Raw genomic sequence first — 17,481 nt, forward strand, 5'->3', positions numbered from 1 at the left:
GAGGTGGTTTGTTTAAGTCAGGCACCCGGGGAGACACCTGTTGTTCGTGGGACGAATATGGCCATTGACATGCCTGGTCAAAATACAAAAAAAATCAGCTCTTCGGTGTGGAATTATTTCAACACAAATGCGGACAACAGGTGTCAAGCCGTGTGTTGCCTTTGTCAAGCTGTAATAAGTAGGGGTAAGGACGTTAACCACCTCAGAATATCCTCACTTATACGTCACCTGCAGCGCATTCATCATAAGTCAGTGACAAGTTCAAAAACTTTGGGCGACAGCGGAAGCAGTCCACTGACCACTAAATCCCTTCCTCTTGTAACCAAGCTCCCGCAAACCACACCACCAACTCCCTCAGTGTCAATTTCCTCCTTACCCAGGAAAGCCAATAGTCCTGCAGGCCATGTCACTGGCAAGTCTGACGAGTCCTCTCCTGCCTGGGATTCCTCCGATGCATCCTTGAGTGTAACGCCTACTGCTGCTGGCGCTGCTGTTGTTGCTGCTGGGAGTCGATCGGCATCCCAGAGGGGAAGTCGGAAGACCACTTGTACTACTTCCAGTAAGCAATTGACTGTCCAACAGTCCTTTGCAAAGAAGATGAAATATCACAGCAGTCATCCTGCTGCAAAGCGGATAACTGAGGCCTTGGCAGCCTGGGCGGTGAGAAACGTGGTTCCGGTATCCATCGTTACTTCAGAGCCAACTATAGACTTGATTGAGGTACTGTGTCCCCGGTACCAAATACCATCTAGGTTCCATTTCTCTAGGCAGGCGATACCGAAAATGTACACAGACCTCAGAAAAAGAGTCACCAGTGTCCTAAAAAATGCAGTTGTACCCAATGTCCACTTAACTACAGACATGTGGACAAGTGGAGCAGGGCAGACTCAGGACTATATGACTGTGACAGCCCACTGGGTAGATGTATTGCCTCCCGCTGCAAGAACAGCAGCGGCGGCACCAGTAGCAGCATCTCGCAAACGCCAACTCGTTCCTAGGCAGGCTACGCTTTGTATCACCGCTTTCCAGAATACGCACACAGCTGAAAACCTCTTAAGGCAACTGAGGAAGATCATCGCAGAATGGCTTACCCCAATTGGACTCTCCTGGGGATTTGTGACATCGGACAACGCCAGCAATATTGTGCGTGCATTACATCTGGGCAAATTCCAGCACGTCCCATGTTTTGCACATACCTTGAATTTGGTGGTGAAGAATTATTTAAAAAACGACAGGGGCGTGCAAGAGATGCTGTCGGTGGCCCGAAGAATTGCGGGCCACTTTCGGCATTCAGGCACCGCGTACAGAAGACTGGAGCACCACCAAACACACCTGAACCTGCCCTGCCATCATCTGAAGCAGGAGGTGGTAACGAGGTGGAATTCAACCCTCTATATGCTTCAGAGGATGGAGGAGCAGCAAAAGGCCATTCAAGCCTATACATCTGGCCACGATATAGGCAAAGGAGGTGGAATGCACCTGTCTCAAGCGCAGTGGAGAATGATTTCAACGTTGTGCAAGGTTCTGCAACCCTTTGAACTTGCCACACGTGAAGTCAGTTCAGACACTGCCAGCCTGAGTCAGGTCATTCCCCTCATCAGGCTTTTGCAGAAGAAGCTGGAGACATTGAAGGAGGAGCTAAAACAGAGCGATTCCGCTAGGCTTGTGGGACTTGTGGATGGAGCCCTTCATTCGCTTAACCAGGATTCACGGGTGGTCAATCTGTTGAAATCAGAGCACTACATTTTGGCCACCGTGCTCGATCCTAGATTTAAAACCTACGTTGTATCTCTCTTTCCGGCAGACAAAAGTCTGCAGGGGTTCAAAGACCTGCTGGTGAGAAAATTTGTCAAGTCAAGCGGAACGTGACCCGTCAACAGCTCCTCCTTCACATTCTCCCGCAACTGGGGGTGCGAGGAAAAGGCTAAGAATTCCGAGCCCACCCGCTGGCGGTGATGCAGGGCAGTCTTGAGCGAGTGCTGACATCTGGTCCGGACTGAAGGACCTGCCAACGATTACTGACATGTCGTCTACTGTCACTGCATATGATTCTCTCACCATTGAAAGAATGGTGGAGGATTATATGAGTGACCGCATCCAAGTAGGCACGTCAGACAGTCCGTACGTATACTGGCAGGAAAAAGAGGCAATTTGGAGGCCCTTGCAGAAACTGGCTTTATTCTACCTAAGTTGCCCTCCCTCCAGTGTGTACTCCGAAAGAGTGTTTAGTGCCGCCGCTCACCTTGTCAGCAATCGGCGTACGAGGTTACTTCCAGAAAATGTGGAGAAGATGATGTTCATTAAAATGAATTATAATCAATTCCTCCGTGGAGACATTCACCAGCAGCAATTGCCTCCAGAAAATGCACGGGGACCTGAGATGGTGGATTTCAGTGGGGATGAATTAATAATCTGTGAGGAGGGGGATGTACACAGTGAAAGGGGTGATGAATCGGACGATGATGATGAGGTGGACATCTTGCCTCTGTAGAGCCAGTTTGTGCAAGGAGAGATTGATTGCTTCTTTTTTGGTGGGGGCCCAAACCAACCAGTCATTTCAGTCACAGTCGTGTGGCAGACCCTGTCGCTGAAATGATGGGTTCGTTAAAGTGTGCATTTCCTGTTTATACAACATAAGGGTGGGTGGGAGGGCCCAAGGACAATTCCATCTTGCACCTCTTTTTTCTTTCATTTTTCTTTGCATCATGTGCTGTTTGGGGACAATTTTTTTGAAGTGCCATCCTGTCTGACACTGCAGTGCCACTCCTAGATGGGCCAGGTGTTTGTGTCGGCCACTTGGGTCGCTTATCTTAGTCACACAGCTACCTCATTGCGCCTCTTTTTTTCTTTGCATCATGTGCTGTTTGGGGAGTATTTTTTTGAAGGGCTATCCTGCGTGACACTGCAGTGCCACTCCTAGATGGGCCAGGTGTTTGTGTCGGCCACTTGTGTCACTTAGCTTAGTCACACAGCGACCTTGGTGCGCCTCTTTTTTTCTTTGCATCATGTGCTGTTTGGGGACAATTTTTTTGAAGTGCCATCCTGCCTGACACTGCAGGGCCACTCCTAGATGGGCCAGGTGTTTGTGTCGGCCACTTGTGTCGCTTAGCTTAGCCATCCAGCGACCTCTGTGCAAATTTTAGGACTAAAAATAATATTGTGAGGTGTTCAGAATAGACTGGAAATGAGTGGAAATTATGGTTATTGAGGTTAATAATACTATGGGATCAAAATGACCCCCAAATTCTATGATTTAAGCTGTTTTTTAGGGTTTTTTGAAAAAAACACCCGAATCCAAAACACACCCGAATCCGACAAAAAATTTTCGGTGAGGTTTTGCCAAAACGCGTCCGAATCCAAAACACGGCCGCGGAACCGAAACCAAAACACAAAACCCGAAAAATTTCCGGTGCACATCACTAATTAAGCTTAGCAGCCTTTTGAATTAATAATGTTAGGAAGGTGGAAAATGTGATATATTTTTCAAAGAAAAAAACAAACTGGCAGGCGTTAATGTCTGTGTAATTTAAATGAACATAAATATTGTCTCTGTAATGGTGCCTCTTGGGCCACGATCCCAGAACTCCATCCAAATGGACAGAAAGTGCTCCTGCACGAAGCCCGTAAGGAAGCCCCAACAGCAGAAATGTAGTTTCTGTAAGGATATAATAGCAGGTTGCAGGGCTCTGCCTTAATTGTGTGTTAAATAAGATGGTTATGCTGGCTTTTAAATGTATTCCTGTGGTCAGAAGCCAAACTCTCTGTAGAGCAGCCAAGACTGGCGCAAAGAGCAGTGTTTGTCTACAGCGTGCTGGGAATAGTCAGGGCCACACAGGTTCTAGAGATCAGGGATTAACCTTCACCACTACAGAGCCCTGACCCATGATAGTCAGCTTCTGTGACGCTAGACCTTATCGGTGTTTAGCTACTGGCCTGCTGGCAAAGCATCGTGGGAGAGGAAGTCCATGAGCGAATCTAATAGAAGGGCCAGTTATTAACTGTATTGTGAATCGTCCTTAACGGAATTAAATGTTTTGTACCAACCCACAAATTACCATTATACTAATTTCCTTTCTCTCTCTCTTAAAGATCGTTGGACCATCTGATGGATCCAGTTATATAATTGACTATTACGGAGCTAGACTCATCCATCTGAGCATCAATAACGAGACATTCAGAGAGTCGCAGTTATACCCATAATCTGATGGTAAGTTAATTTCATGCTTTAAAAAGGGTAAAGTTGCGGTAGGAGGGGAGATGGCTGCAGCGTTAAATATCTCTTGCAGCCATTGATAAGCCTGTACGATGATATGCACTCCATAAACGGCATGAAATGGCTATTTTAAAAGTGGGCAAGGGCAGTGTGTTTATAAAAAAAAAAATAAGGCTTGTTTGACTATATTATCTATCTTAGGGTTGGCTGGTGTAAACCACCTTGGTTTGAACCAAATGGTTTAAAAGAAGCATTTATTATGCCGTGACTGCTTTAAAAAAAGACTATTCTAAGGAAATCACCCTGGTAATATTCCACATTCTTGTTGATTCTGATCTTCATTGAGTGAGATGAATCAATGCAGTAAATTCACACACAACAGAGACATAGGGTGAAACAGACCAGAAAGGTACTAAATCTTCCTAGCATCAGGTAAGACTCTACAAACTCCCTAACAATCCTATAAGACAGGAGAAACCCCCAATTAAACATTATCCATCTCAAAGGGTGAACAACTAAAACACATAATAGAGGCAATACACAGAGAAATCTCATGGTTTAATCTCATTAATGTCTATTTACATTCAAAACCTTCAGTTCTATTGAGATGTCTCTGAGTGTACTTTGTATGTTTTAGTATGTTTAGTCTATCTTCATATACTCAGATGTAACAGAAATAATAAGCAGTAAAAAATTGGTTTTATTGAAAGATGGAAAATAAATCATATCAAAGCCAAATAACTTTGGATTTGGTAATGTTAGGAATCATTAAACCATGGTTGGTCAAGGTTTCTAAAACATAGCAATGTTTCACAGTATTAATATAATAAGCAGGATTCATTTTTTTCTATTAACGCATTAATGCAAAAAAAAAAAAAAAACTGGTTTAAACAAAATATTTTGTTTATTCATTTTTAAAAACCTGTTTATCTTACCATACCTTTTTTTTCTGTGTCTGTCTGTCGTTAAAAAAAAAAGACTAGAGACTAATGTGCATTAATACAAAAATAAGTTTGGGGTTTTTTTTTTAGATTTCTAATAGAATGTATCAAACGATGGCTTCTAAATCACTGTTTAAAAATGGTTTCCAATGCCATTAGACCAATGGGCATTCATTTTTGTGACACAACTCTCTGTTCAAACAAGTATACTCATCCATTATAGTTCTAGTATTTTTCTACGGTAACCATTTGCAAACCTCAAAGTGGCAAGTGCAGTTGGATCCACTCAATTAGGGACTATGGGGCAGATGTATTAACCTGGAGAAGGCATAAGGAAGTGATAAACCAGTGATATGTGTAAGGTGATAAAGGCACCAGCCAATCAGATCCTAACTGGTAATTTACATATTGGAGCTGATTGGCTGGTGCCTTTATCACCTTGCACATATCTCTGGTTTATCACTTCCTTATGCCTTCTCCAGGTTAATACATCTGCCCCAATATCTGACCAATGAGTCATTCATTTTCCCATTATGGCTTGTAAAAAATAATGTCTTTCTGCAGTGGGGTACACTGGGATTCCAAAGGGAATAACATTGGGGTGTACAGTTGGATCTTGATCCGAGGCACCAACAGGCTAAAGCTTTGACTGTTCCCAGGATGCACTGCACCGCCTCCTCTATATCCCCGCCTCCAGGCACTGGAGCTCAGTTTATTTCAGGCTCCATAGTACCTGGTGGTGAAGTCCAGTAGAGGGGATAAGGCTCTGACCTGTAGCCCCTCCCCCAGCCCCAGACGCCATTTATAGCAAATGTTCCCGCTCTGGAGCTGCATCTCTCTGTCTCCCTCACTCCCTGTCAGCGTTTGGGCTCCATTACACACAGCTGAGCTGATTCTGGGACTACTGGGTGATGCCTCCTCTGTAAAGCCGCCTGCCTCATCAACGCTGTGCATTTACAGGACACTTAAGTATTCTACATGTCGTTTAGACAGTGTTAGTTAAGAACAAGTGCATAACTACAGAGATATTTAGTACAAGTATTCTGTGATATACATCCATTGTTTACTGTGCATTGTTATATCTGTACATACATAGTTTTATGTAGTATTACTAGTCCAGTGCAGTCTTATTGTTGTGTGTAATAATTTCTGCATTGTACATGTGACTGTGTGTGCCTATAGCTGCCGTGTGGTTCCTGTTCCGTGTATCACATCTTGCTATCACTATATTCTGTACCCTGAGGGGGCTAAGTGCATCAGGGTCATGTATATATATTTATATAGTATGTCACAGGATATACTGTTTTTTGTATTTTTCTCTGTGTATTTCAGTCACCATATACCACTTAAATCCTCTGTTTGTGTTCTGCATTGGCAGTGACATTGCACAGGGTTTTTTTGTCAGGTACGGTGTCTGGCTATATTGTACTGTTATGCCCTACAACTACGTTTCCATATAATCTCTGCTACACAGGGCGGGAGATCCCTGGCTGAACCTGCATCATGCAGTGCTGACGCCGTGGATTTATCTGAGGAAAATATTCCAGCTCAGGGTCCAGGTAACGGGGGTTCTGTACCCCTCAGTCAATCTTCAGCACCTGTGGCACACCAAGACCAGCCTTGGTCTGCTTTTTCTAATTTACTGACTACGCTAGTAACGAGACTTACGCCCCCTGTGGGACCTCCTGTGCCATTACAGCCACATATTGTCCCTGTAGTTAATCCGCCATGGGCGGATACTCTGTCTACTCAGTTACAGCAATTAAATCAGTCTTTGGTTAAACAAAAGCCTAACCCTCTCTCTCCTAGGACCAAGGTATCATCTAAGCAGGCCATTTCTTCCTCACAATCCACTTATGTTGCAGATACTTCATCGGATGAAGATGGGGTATATACTGACCCATCAGACACTGATGCAGATGTTTCTGATAAGGAATTTACAACGCAGGTTGATGTTCCTGACCTATTGGAGGCTATCAAACTGATTCTTCAGATTGAGGATGAAACTGATCCTCCAGATACGTCTAAGAAACCTGACAAGTTTAAACGTCAGAAGGTTACTAAATTAGTTTTGCCACATTCTGACCATTTGGTTGAAATACGTCGGGAATCCTGGGAGTTTCCAGGGAAGAAATTCTCCCTGTCTAAAAAGATGCTAGCTCGTTATCCCCTCTCTGCAGAGTTAAGTAAGAATTGGGAAACACCGCCACCGGTGGACTCACATGTAGCACGTCTTGTGGTGTCTTCTACTCTGCCTGTCAGTACCGTCGCCTCTCTGAAAGAACCGACGGATAAGCGCGTGGAGGGTTGCTTGAAGTCTATTTACACTCTTGCGGGTGCTGTACATAGACCCACTATAGCTGCTTCTTGGGCTGCAAAGGGTATTGAAGCCTGGGTTCAAGCTGTTGAGGCAGAGCTACCTCTGGATTTTTCTGATAATGCCAGACAGTGTCTTTCATATATTACCACAGCCTCTCATTACATTCAGGAGGCGGCCTCTGATGCCAGTGTTCTGGCGGCCAAAGCGTCTACTACGTCTATTCTGGCTCGCCAGATTCTGTGGTTGCGGTCCTGGTCGGTAGACCTGGACTCTAAAAAGACCTTGGAGGTGATCCCTTTTAAGGGAGACATCCTATTCGGGGAAGATTTGAACAAGTATGTCTACCAAGTACTAATCCTTTGGCTCCGAAGGCTAAAACTACCTCCTTTCGTTCCTTTCGACCTCCAAGTAAGGCAAAGGGTCAGGCGTACCCGAAACAGGCTCGCACTTCCAAATCCTCTAAGCCCAAACCTAAACGTTCTTGGGCTGTCCCTGACTTCCAAACCAGACGGGGCGGGCCTCCCCCTGGGGAATCCCAGGGTGGGAGGCTGACTACTGCGTTTCACCCAGGTATGGTTAACAGACCACTTTGGACGCCTGGGTGAGGGAAGTCGTCGCTCGCGGATACGCCATCTCTTTCAAGACACGTCCCCCTCACAGGTTTTGCTTGACGGTTATCCCTTCAGATCCATTAAAAGCAAAGACTCTACGTTTGGTGGTGCAATCACTCCCGGACACGGGACTGATAGTGCCGGTGCCTCTGTCTCAGAGGGGCAGGGGGTACTATTCAACACTGTTCCTAGTCCCGAAGCCGAATGGATCCTCCCGGCCCATTCTCAACTTCAAATCTTTGAACAAATTTGTGAAGGTATCGAAATTCCGTATGGAAACTCTTCGCTCTATTGTTCTGGCTTTGGAGCCCAAGGATTATATGGTATCCCTGGACATACAGGATGCTTGCCTACACATACCTATTGCCGTATCGCATCGGCAGTATCTGCGGTTTGCTATTGGCAACCTACATTATCAATTCCAAGAGAAAAAACAGAAGACTGCTTCTACAGCGCCTCAATTGCAGGAGGCTAATAATCAAATTACCCTGATACATGCGCGGCTGAAAAACACTATGTGGGTGTTTGGTTGGAGAATATAGAAACAGACAAAATCAGCTGCGCAAAGTATCAGGGAAAGGACAGTACAATTTTAGGAGAACCGATGTATGTATATAAATTGATTTATTAATGAAAAAGCATAAAATAGCAGTAAAAGATGACATAAAATTGTTGGATATAAAAAGGCACACCTTGACTAAGTTTATCCGTTTAAACAGACACCAAATAGTGTCGGTTCTCTATATGGAAGTCCACAAAGGGAAATAAAGTCCAGCTGTTTGTTGGAAAGCAATAGATGGTAATAGCCGTAATGTTAATACTGGAAGTGAATGATCAGTGCAGTAGACATCCCATAATAATAAATTGGGGGAGTGATCCAGTGTTATTTATTGTTCAATTACCTCTCCTTAGGTGGGCTGGTCCAAAGCCGAGCGTCCTCGGCGATGTGTCCTGCAATGCCCACTGTGCGAATGCCGCAGGGGAGAGGGAGCCGTGGATTCACGGGTCACGTGACGAAACTAGTTAGGCCACGCCTCCTGTCTGCACACCTGCCGAGGTATCCGATTTGAAAGCATTAGCGGGTTTGTTCTCCCCGCAAGCCGTCCTTCATCTCCACAGAGATCCCAGAATAGCCGCGGATCTGAATTCTCGAGCCGCCCGTATCAACATACGGCTCCCCGTCAGCCGGATAAACCAGCACACGGCATACACTTTACAGTGAATCCACGGCTCCCTCTCCCCTGCGGCATTCGCACAGTGGGCATTGCAGGACACATCGCCGAGGACGCTCAGCTTTGGACCAGCCCACCTAAGGAGAGGTAATTGAACAATAAATAACACTGGATCACTCCCCCAATTTATTATTATGGGATGTCTACTGCACTGATCATTCACTTCCAGTATTAACATTACGGCTATTACCATCTATTGCTTTCCAACAAACAGCTGGACTTTATTTCCCTTTGTGGACTTCCATATAGAGAACCGACACTATTTGGTGTCTGTTTAAACGGATAAACTTAGTCAAGGTGTGCCTTTTTATATCCAACAATTTTATGTCATCTTTTACTGCTATTTTATGCTTTTTCATTAATAAATCAATTTATATACATACATCGGTTCTCCTAAAATTGTACTGTCCTTTCCCTGATACTTTGCGCAGCTGATTTTGTCTGTTTCTATTATCAATTCCAAGCCTTGCCCTTTGGACTGACTACAGCTCCTCGGATCTTCACCAAGGTCATGGCAGTCATGACAGCCATTCTCCGTCGGCAAGGTATCGGGATCCTGCCATATCTGGACGACTTGCTGATCCTGGCGAACTCCTCAGAGGTTTTCACACGTCATCTGGAACTGACAGTCCAATTCCTACAAGCACACGGGTGGCTCATCAATTGGAAGAAATCCTCACTGGTCCCTGCTCAGAGCATGGTGAACCTGGGGTCATTACTGAACACACACACACAACCAACATTTGTTCTTGTCTCTAGAGAAGGTCTTGAAGCTTCAGGACAGGAGAAGATGCTTCCTCTCTCGCCCACGAGTGTCGATACACTCGGCGATGCACGTACTAGGCCTCATGGTGTCTGCTTTCGACATGGTAGAGTACGCTCAATTTCACTCTCGCCCTCTACAGAAGCTAATCCTTGCCAGGTGGGACGGCCTGCCTCACCGGATCAGATCTCACATGATTTCCTTGACTCCGGAGGTTCGTCTGTCACTGAGCTTGTGGCTACAGGACCAACAATTGAGCATGGGTCGTCCTTTCTGGATCTCCAACTGGATCCTCCTAATGACGGATGCCAGTCTGCGGGGTTGGGGCGCGGTGTTGGAGCAACACTCTCTTCATGGTCGGTGGACCATGGAGGATTCTTCCCTCCCGATAAATATTCTGGAGTTACGGGCAGTGTTCAATGCTCTGAAACTTGCCCTGCCTCTGGTGCAGAACGGGCCTGTTCAAGTACAGTCGACAATGCCACCACGGTGGCGTACATAAATTGCCAAGGTGACACGCGAAGCCGCACAGCAATGTTGGAAGTGTCAAAGATTCTTCAATGGGCTGAACGCCATCTGCCAGCCATATCGGCAGTGTTCATTCCGGGGGTCCTCAACTGGGAAGCGGACTTCCTCAGTCGTCAGGACGTACACACCAGAGTGTGGAGCATTCAACTCCTAGTGGACAAGTGGGGCCTACCAGATGTAGACCTGATGGCGTCTCAACACAATCACAGGGACCCGGTCTTCGGAGCAAGAACAAGGGATCCTCAAGCGCAGTTCGTGGACGCACTGGCAATTCCATGGAACTTTTCGCCTGCCATACGTGTTCCCTCCGGGTCACTCCTGCCCAGGGTAATAAGGAAGTTCAAGCAAGAAGGAGGAATCCTACTTCTAATTGCTCCAGCATGGCCCAGACGGCATTGGTTCTCAGACCTGCAGGGTCTCTTGATAGAGCGTCCTCCTCTGCTTCCGCAATGCCCAGACCTCCTCGTTCAGGGCCCTTGTGTCTACCAGGATCTGGCCCAACTGGCTTTGACGGCGTGGCTCTTGAAGCTTCACTCCTGAGGGCCAAAGGATTTTCTGAGACGGTTATTCAAACTATGTTAAAAGCCGTATACCAGCTTTGGCGCGGATTTATTATAGGGTCTGGAATTCTTACTTCACCTGGTGTGCGGCTAAGAATTACGATGTATACAAGTTCAGTACTGACAAACTTTTGGCTTTACTGCAACAGGGCCTGGACTTAGGCCTTCGTCTGTCCTCCCTCAAGGTTCATATATCTGCCTTGTCGGTGTGGTTTCAGAGAAAGATTGCGTCTCTTCCTGTCGTTCACACTTTCACTCAGGGTGTTTTACAGATTCAGCCTCCCTATGTCCCTCGTGTGGCTCCATGGAATTTGTCTGTTGTTCTGAATGCCCTGCAAGAGTCTTCATTTGAGCCTCTTGAGTCTGTGGACCTTAAATGGCTTTCGCTCCAGGTCTTATTTTTGCTGGCTATTGCCTCTGCTAGATGGGTTTCAGACTTGGGTACCTTGTCTTGTCGGTCACCCTTTCTGATTTTTCACCGTGACCGTGCGGTTCTTAGAACTCGCCCTGGTTATCTACCTAAGGTGGTGTCATCTTTCCACCTTAACCAAGAGATTGTTGCCCCGGCCTTTATCTCTCCTGATTTGTCCACCAAAAAGCGGTCTTTGGATGTGGGTGGTACAGGCTCTCCCTACCTATGTGAAGAGAACCGCCTTCCTTAGGAGATCTGATTTCTCTCTATGGGGTATATGCAATTGTGGTCGAATTCCGGCTGGATTTCGACCGTTTTTAAATTCGACTGTCGAATTCCGGCCGCCGGGGCCGGAATTCGACATATTCAATAAAAAACGGATTCGACAGTCCCGCTGTCGAAAATCGGACCAATTGACGGATAAAGTGCGTCCTGGATTCAACTTTTCCGACGGCGCAAAAATGGTTAAAAAGCACAGAAAAAATTGCGTGGGGTCCACCCTCCTAAGCATAACCAGCCTCGGGCTCTTTGAGCCGGTCCTGGTTGTAAAAATACGGGGGAAAAATTGACTGGGGATCCCCCGTATTTTTAGAACCAGCACCGGGCTCTGCGTCCGGTCCTGGTGCAAAAAATACGGGGGACAAAAAGCATAGGGGTCCCCCGTATTTTTTGAACCAGCACCGGGCTCCACTAGCTGGGGAGATAATGCCACAGCCGGGGGACCCTTTTATACCAGTCCCTGCGGCCGTGGCATTAAATACCCAACTAGTCACCCCTGGCCGGGGTACCCTGGAGGAGTGGGGACCCCTTAAATCAAGGGGTCTCCCCCCTCCAGCCACCCAAGGGCCAGGGGTGAAGCCCGAGGCTGCCCCCCCCCCCCCCCCCCCATCCAAGGGCTGCGGATGGGGGGCTGATAGCCTTGTGTCAAAAAAAAGAATGTTTTTTGCAGCAGAACTACAAGTCTCAGCAAGCCTCCCCCGAAAGCTGGTACTTGGAGAACCACAAGTACCAGCATGCGGGGGGGAAACGGGCCCGCTGGTACCTGTAGTTCTACTGCAAAAAAAATACCCAAATAAACAGTACACGCACACCGTGAAAGTAAAACTTTATTACATACATGCCGACACACACATACTTACCTATGTTCACACGCCGACTGTGTCCACGTCTCCGTCTGTCGACGTCTCCAAGAATCCGGGGTACCTGAAAATAAAACTATACTCGCCTAAATCCAGTGTCCTGTTCTTTTTTTTTTTTGTAATCCACGTACTTGGCAAAAAAACAAACCGCATACCCGATCCACGAACTGAAAGGGGTCCCATGTTTACACATGGGACCCCTTTCCCCGAATGCTGAGACCCCCGTGACTCCTTCAGCCAATCAGGGAGCGCCACGTCGTGGCACTCTCCTGATTGGCTATGCGCATCTGAGCTGTGAGACAGCGCATTGCACAGCCGCTGCATTAGTTCCAATGGTGGGAACTTTGCGGTCAGCGGTGGGGCAAGTGACAGGAGTCACGGGGGGTCTCAGCATTCGGGGAAAGGGGTCCAATGTGTAAACATGGGACCCCTTTCAGTTCGTGGTTCGTGTATGCGGTTTTTTTTTTTTTTTTGCCAAGTACGTGGATTACAAAAAAAAGAACAGGACACTGGATTTTGGTGAGTATAATTTTATTTTCAGGTACCCCATGGATTCTACTTGGAGAAGTGGACCGAACATCGTGTCAACATAGGTAAGTATGTGTGTGTCGGCATGTATGTAATAAAGTTTTACTTTCAAGGTGTGCGTGTCCTGTTTTTATTTGGGTATTTTTTTTGCAGAAGAACTACAGGTACCAGCTGGCCCGTTCCCCCCCCCCCCCCCCCCGCATGCTGGTACTTGTGGTTCTCCAAGTACCAGCTTGCGGGGGAGGCTTGCTGGGACTTGTAGTTCTGCTGCAAAAAACAATATTCTTTGATTTTACACAAGGCTATCAGCCCCCCATCCGCAGCCCATGGATGGGGGGGGACAGCCTCGGGCTTCACCCCTGGCCCTTGGGTGGCGGTAGGGGGACACCCCTTGATTGAAGGGGTCCCCACTCCTCCAGGGTACCCCGGCCAGGGGTGACTAGTTGGGGTTTAATGCCACGGCCGCAGGGACCGATATAAAAGTGTCCCCCGGCTGTGGAATTATCTCTCCAGCTAGTGGAGCCCGGTGCTGGTGTTAAAAATACGGGGGACCCCTACGTCTTTTGTCCCCCGTATTTTTAGCACCAGGACCGGACGCAGAGCCCGGTGCTGGTTCTAAAAATACGGGGGATCCCCTGTCAATTTCCCCCCCCCGTATTTTTACAACCAGGACCGGCTCAAAGAGCCCGAGGCTGGTTATGCTTAGGAGGGGGGACCCCACGCATTTTTTTTTCGGGTTTTTAACCCATTCCATTAAAAAATATATATATAAATAATACTTGTGTCTGCTAATAGACAAACCAAGTACATAATCCCTTCTAATATAAATAGATATGCTATTAGCAATAAAAAAAAACCACAAAAAAAATGTTTTTAAAATTTTTTATTAGATTCCGCCAGCAAAGTGAGGCTGAATGAAATTGACGAAATTACTGTCGAAAAGCACTGTTGTCGAATCGACATTCTTCAATTGAATATACTTTTGTCGAAAAGCCGCATTTTTACCATTGCAGACATGTCGAATTTAAAAAATGTCGAATTGCAAAAAGTCAAATCTGAAACGTCCGTTTTTCTGTCGAAAAGTACTGTATTGCATTGTCGAATCCAATTCGACATGTTTTTTTTTTTTTTGTCGAAAACGGCCCGTTTTTTTACTTTTGCGGCAATTGCGTATACCCCTTTGTCCTTTTTGGTTTTCACAAACGTGGCTGGCATGCGAATAAGCAGACGTTGGCCAGATGGAATAGAATGGTGATTGCACAAGCTTAGGCGCAGGCTGTACTTCCAGCTCCTGCTGCTATTAAGGCCCATTCTACTCGGTCTGTTGGACCTTCTTGGGCGGCCCGCCGTGGCGCGTCCCTTGAACAATTGTGCAAGGTGGTTACGTGGTCCTCAGTGAACACATTCATCAGGTTCTATGCCTTTGATACCTCCGCCTCCCAGGATGCCTCCTTTGGACACCGGGTTCTTGTGCCCGCTACAGTGCGTCCCCTCCCATGAGGAACTGCTTTAGGACATCCCCGATGTTGTTCCCTGTGGAATCCCAGTGTACCCCGCTGCAGAAAAGGAGATTTATGGTAAGACTTACCATGGTTAAATCTCTTTCTGCGAGGTACACTGGATTCCACAGGGCGCCCACCCTGACGCACTTAGTTTTTTGGATTTGTATGGCATTAGCCGCTGGTACCTTCTCCTGTCGTGAGAATGTGGTTCTATGTGGCTAACATCTACCGTCTCTTTTACCTGCTACTGCATTGGACTGGTTAACAAAACTGAGCTCCGGTGCCTGGAGGCGGGGATATAGAGGAGGCGGTGCAGTGCATCTTGGGAACAGTCAAAGCTTTAGCCTGTTGGTGCCTTGGATCAAGATCCAACTCTACATGCCGATGTTATTCCCTGTGGAATCCAGTGTACCTCGCAGAAAGAGATTTAACCATGGTAAGTCTTACCATAAATCTCCTTATTACATTAGTAAAGGTCGGCTTAGGCAAGAATACCAGTAAATATGAGACTAACGTCATATAAAGTATGTGTATGATTTTTCTGTAGATAGTGTTGAGCTTTAACCTTTTGTTCAGATTTTCAGAAATTCCCGTAGTTCGAAGATCACTTTTTTACTGAAGGATGCGGGAATCGTTCATGTTTGATACCGTGCACAGGTTTCCTCAGACGGGTCCGATACCATTGCCGGGGGGACTAAAAAAAAGACCGTAAAAACCTTCAAGAAGTGAGCACCAAATGAAGAGTTTTCCGAGAAATGAGCAGTCAAGGTCGGTTCTTCCTTACAACCAGCGACGACATAAGTTGGACTGAGTAACTTAACAGTATGTTTTTGCGTATTGGGAGTCGGGGGGGCTTGTACAGTAATATTTATTTTTCCATATAATTTTATTTTTCACTTTTTTTTTTTTTTGTTGTAATCCACGGAATTTCACACCACCCGGGACTTCACACCAGTCTACCATTGGTTTAGGCTGGGCGTCAATACAATTGTTTGAACGGATTGTAGGTCTTTCCCAGCACCGCTAACCTTGACGGAACGGGGTTTTGAGCAGTAAATATAGTTTCTTGTGCTTACAAGACTCCGAACAGAACATTGCTTTTAATCTATCATAGTGTTATCAGTATCTGCCAAGAGCTGCGGCTCTGAAACATAAGGAATGAATTAGGTTTTGGACTATTTGTGTTGCTGCAGCTAAATTATTTTCCACCATTAGATTTCAAGAGAACATTGTATTGATCCAGAATGTGCCGGAATTCTTTTGCAGCTCAGGAATATGTATACAGACAGTCACCTGTAACTTTCTTCTCTCTTTACGCTGTGTTATTTGGTGCCAACCTCTGCAACTGGTGCCCGCTGTCAGTTTGGATTGGGCCGGAACCCTCACCAACAGTTGAAAATTTCAGGGAATCCTGGCAGGATTCTTTAATGTTGTGTCCAGTTTTTGTATATACAATAAATATTTCTACAGTGGCGGATGGCAATAAAATGTAACTATTAACACCAGTGAAGGCTGATTGAAAAAAAATGCAAATTTTCCAGTAGAGTGCCATTGTGTTGGTCTACGACCTATAATGCCTTCTCCTGTCAGTCGTCGTCTTGCATGGTTATACTGTCACAATGCAATGATGTTAGACATTGGCCTGGAGGCATGGTGTAGGTGATGTACTTTCTGCAGTGCATGTGTGCCAGGGTAGTAGTAAGCAAGCCCTGGCACTGGTTTAACTTTGGTCAGTCTCTCTCCTTCTAGGCTTACTCCTCCCCTTGTCATCGTCCGCTTTCTCTCACCGAGGAGGCCCTTTTGGAGCACTAGACCTTCGCCAAACGGAAGAACCGAAACGTGACCTGCATACCCAATTAAATCTGGCCCTCTAGAGCGTTAACCCTGGCCCAATTAGTCCTGTTCACAATGCAAAGTTCTGACGCACATCTTCATCTACACGATTAAAAATGATCAACCTAACTGGAGCAAACGGGTTTCACAGAATGAAGGACTGAGAAGCTACTAACTGTTTACTTTTGTAAAATGTTTTTATATTTTGCAGTCGTGGCGCTACTTTGGAAATTTTTGTTGGCTTATCATTTTGAATGCATGACACCCAAAGAGGAGAACGTGGCCTACCTATGTGTCATGTCTCTGTCCTAGGCATAAAGGATTGACCTCGGGCACAAGGATGCATCACTAGAATGCCCGTGAGATCAGAGGATACAGTGGGGCAGATGTATTAACCTGGAGAAGGCATAAGGAAGTGATAAACCAGTGATATGTGCAAGGTGATAAAGGCAGCAGCCAATCAGATCCTAACTGTTAATTTACATATTGGAGCTGATTGGCTGGTGCCTTTATCACCTTGCACATATCACTGGTTTATCACTTCCTTATGCCTTCTCCAGGTTAATACATCTGCCCCAGTATTCTTATGTTATATAAGATGTATGCTACCCGATTGATTTTTCTGCACATTGTCTTCAAATCATTTGTTCTAACGAATGAGCAAGTGCTATACATTGTGATATTAAGTGTCTAACAGTACATTGCACTATAAATGTTATATATTGGTTAAATCTTAATCTGCTTTTACTTCTCCCTGCTTGGTGGTTTATATGTGTAGTAATATATATATATATATTTTGTGTTAAATATATTTATAATAAATTGTAAAGAGCGATTCAGTGGTTTTTAGGTTGTTATACTGTACCATACATAGACATTCGCTCTTGTAGAAATATTTC

General features: G+C 45.9%; 1 protein-coding gene across 1 annotated transcript in view; it reads left to right on the forward strand.

Moving 5' to 3' along the window:
• TM2D1 (TM2 domain containing 1) overlaps nucleotides 1-16,249 on the forward strand; it is a 101,191-nt gene extending 84,942 nt beyond the window's left edge. The window contains exons 6-7 of the mRNA XM_063939229.1: nucleotides 4,090-4,207; nucleotides 15,326-16,249. Of these exons, the coding sequence (XP_063795299.1) occupies nucleotides 4,090-4,200 (111 nt within the window). The 3' untranslated portion in view covers nucleotides 4,201-4,207; nucleotides 15,326-16,249. The remainder of the gene's footprint in view (nucleotides 1-4,089; nucleotides 4,208-15,325) is intronic.
• The last annotated feature ends 1,232 nt before the right edge of the window (nucleotides 16,250-17,481 follow it).

This window comes from Pseudophryne corroboree, chromosome 9 (genome assembly GCF_028390025.1).
Source record: "Pseudophryne corroboree isolate aPseCor3 chromosome 9, aPseCor3.hap2, whole genome shotgun sequence".
NCBI classification, from domain to species: domain Eukaryota; kingdom Metazoa; phylum Chordata; class Amphibia; order Anura; family Myobatrachidae; genus Pseudophryne; species Pseudophryne corroboree.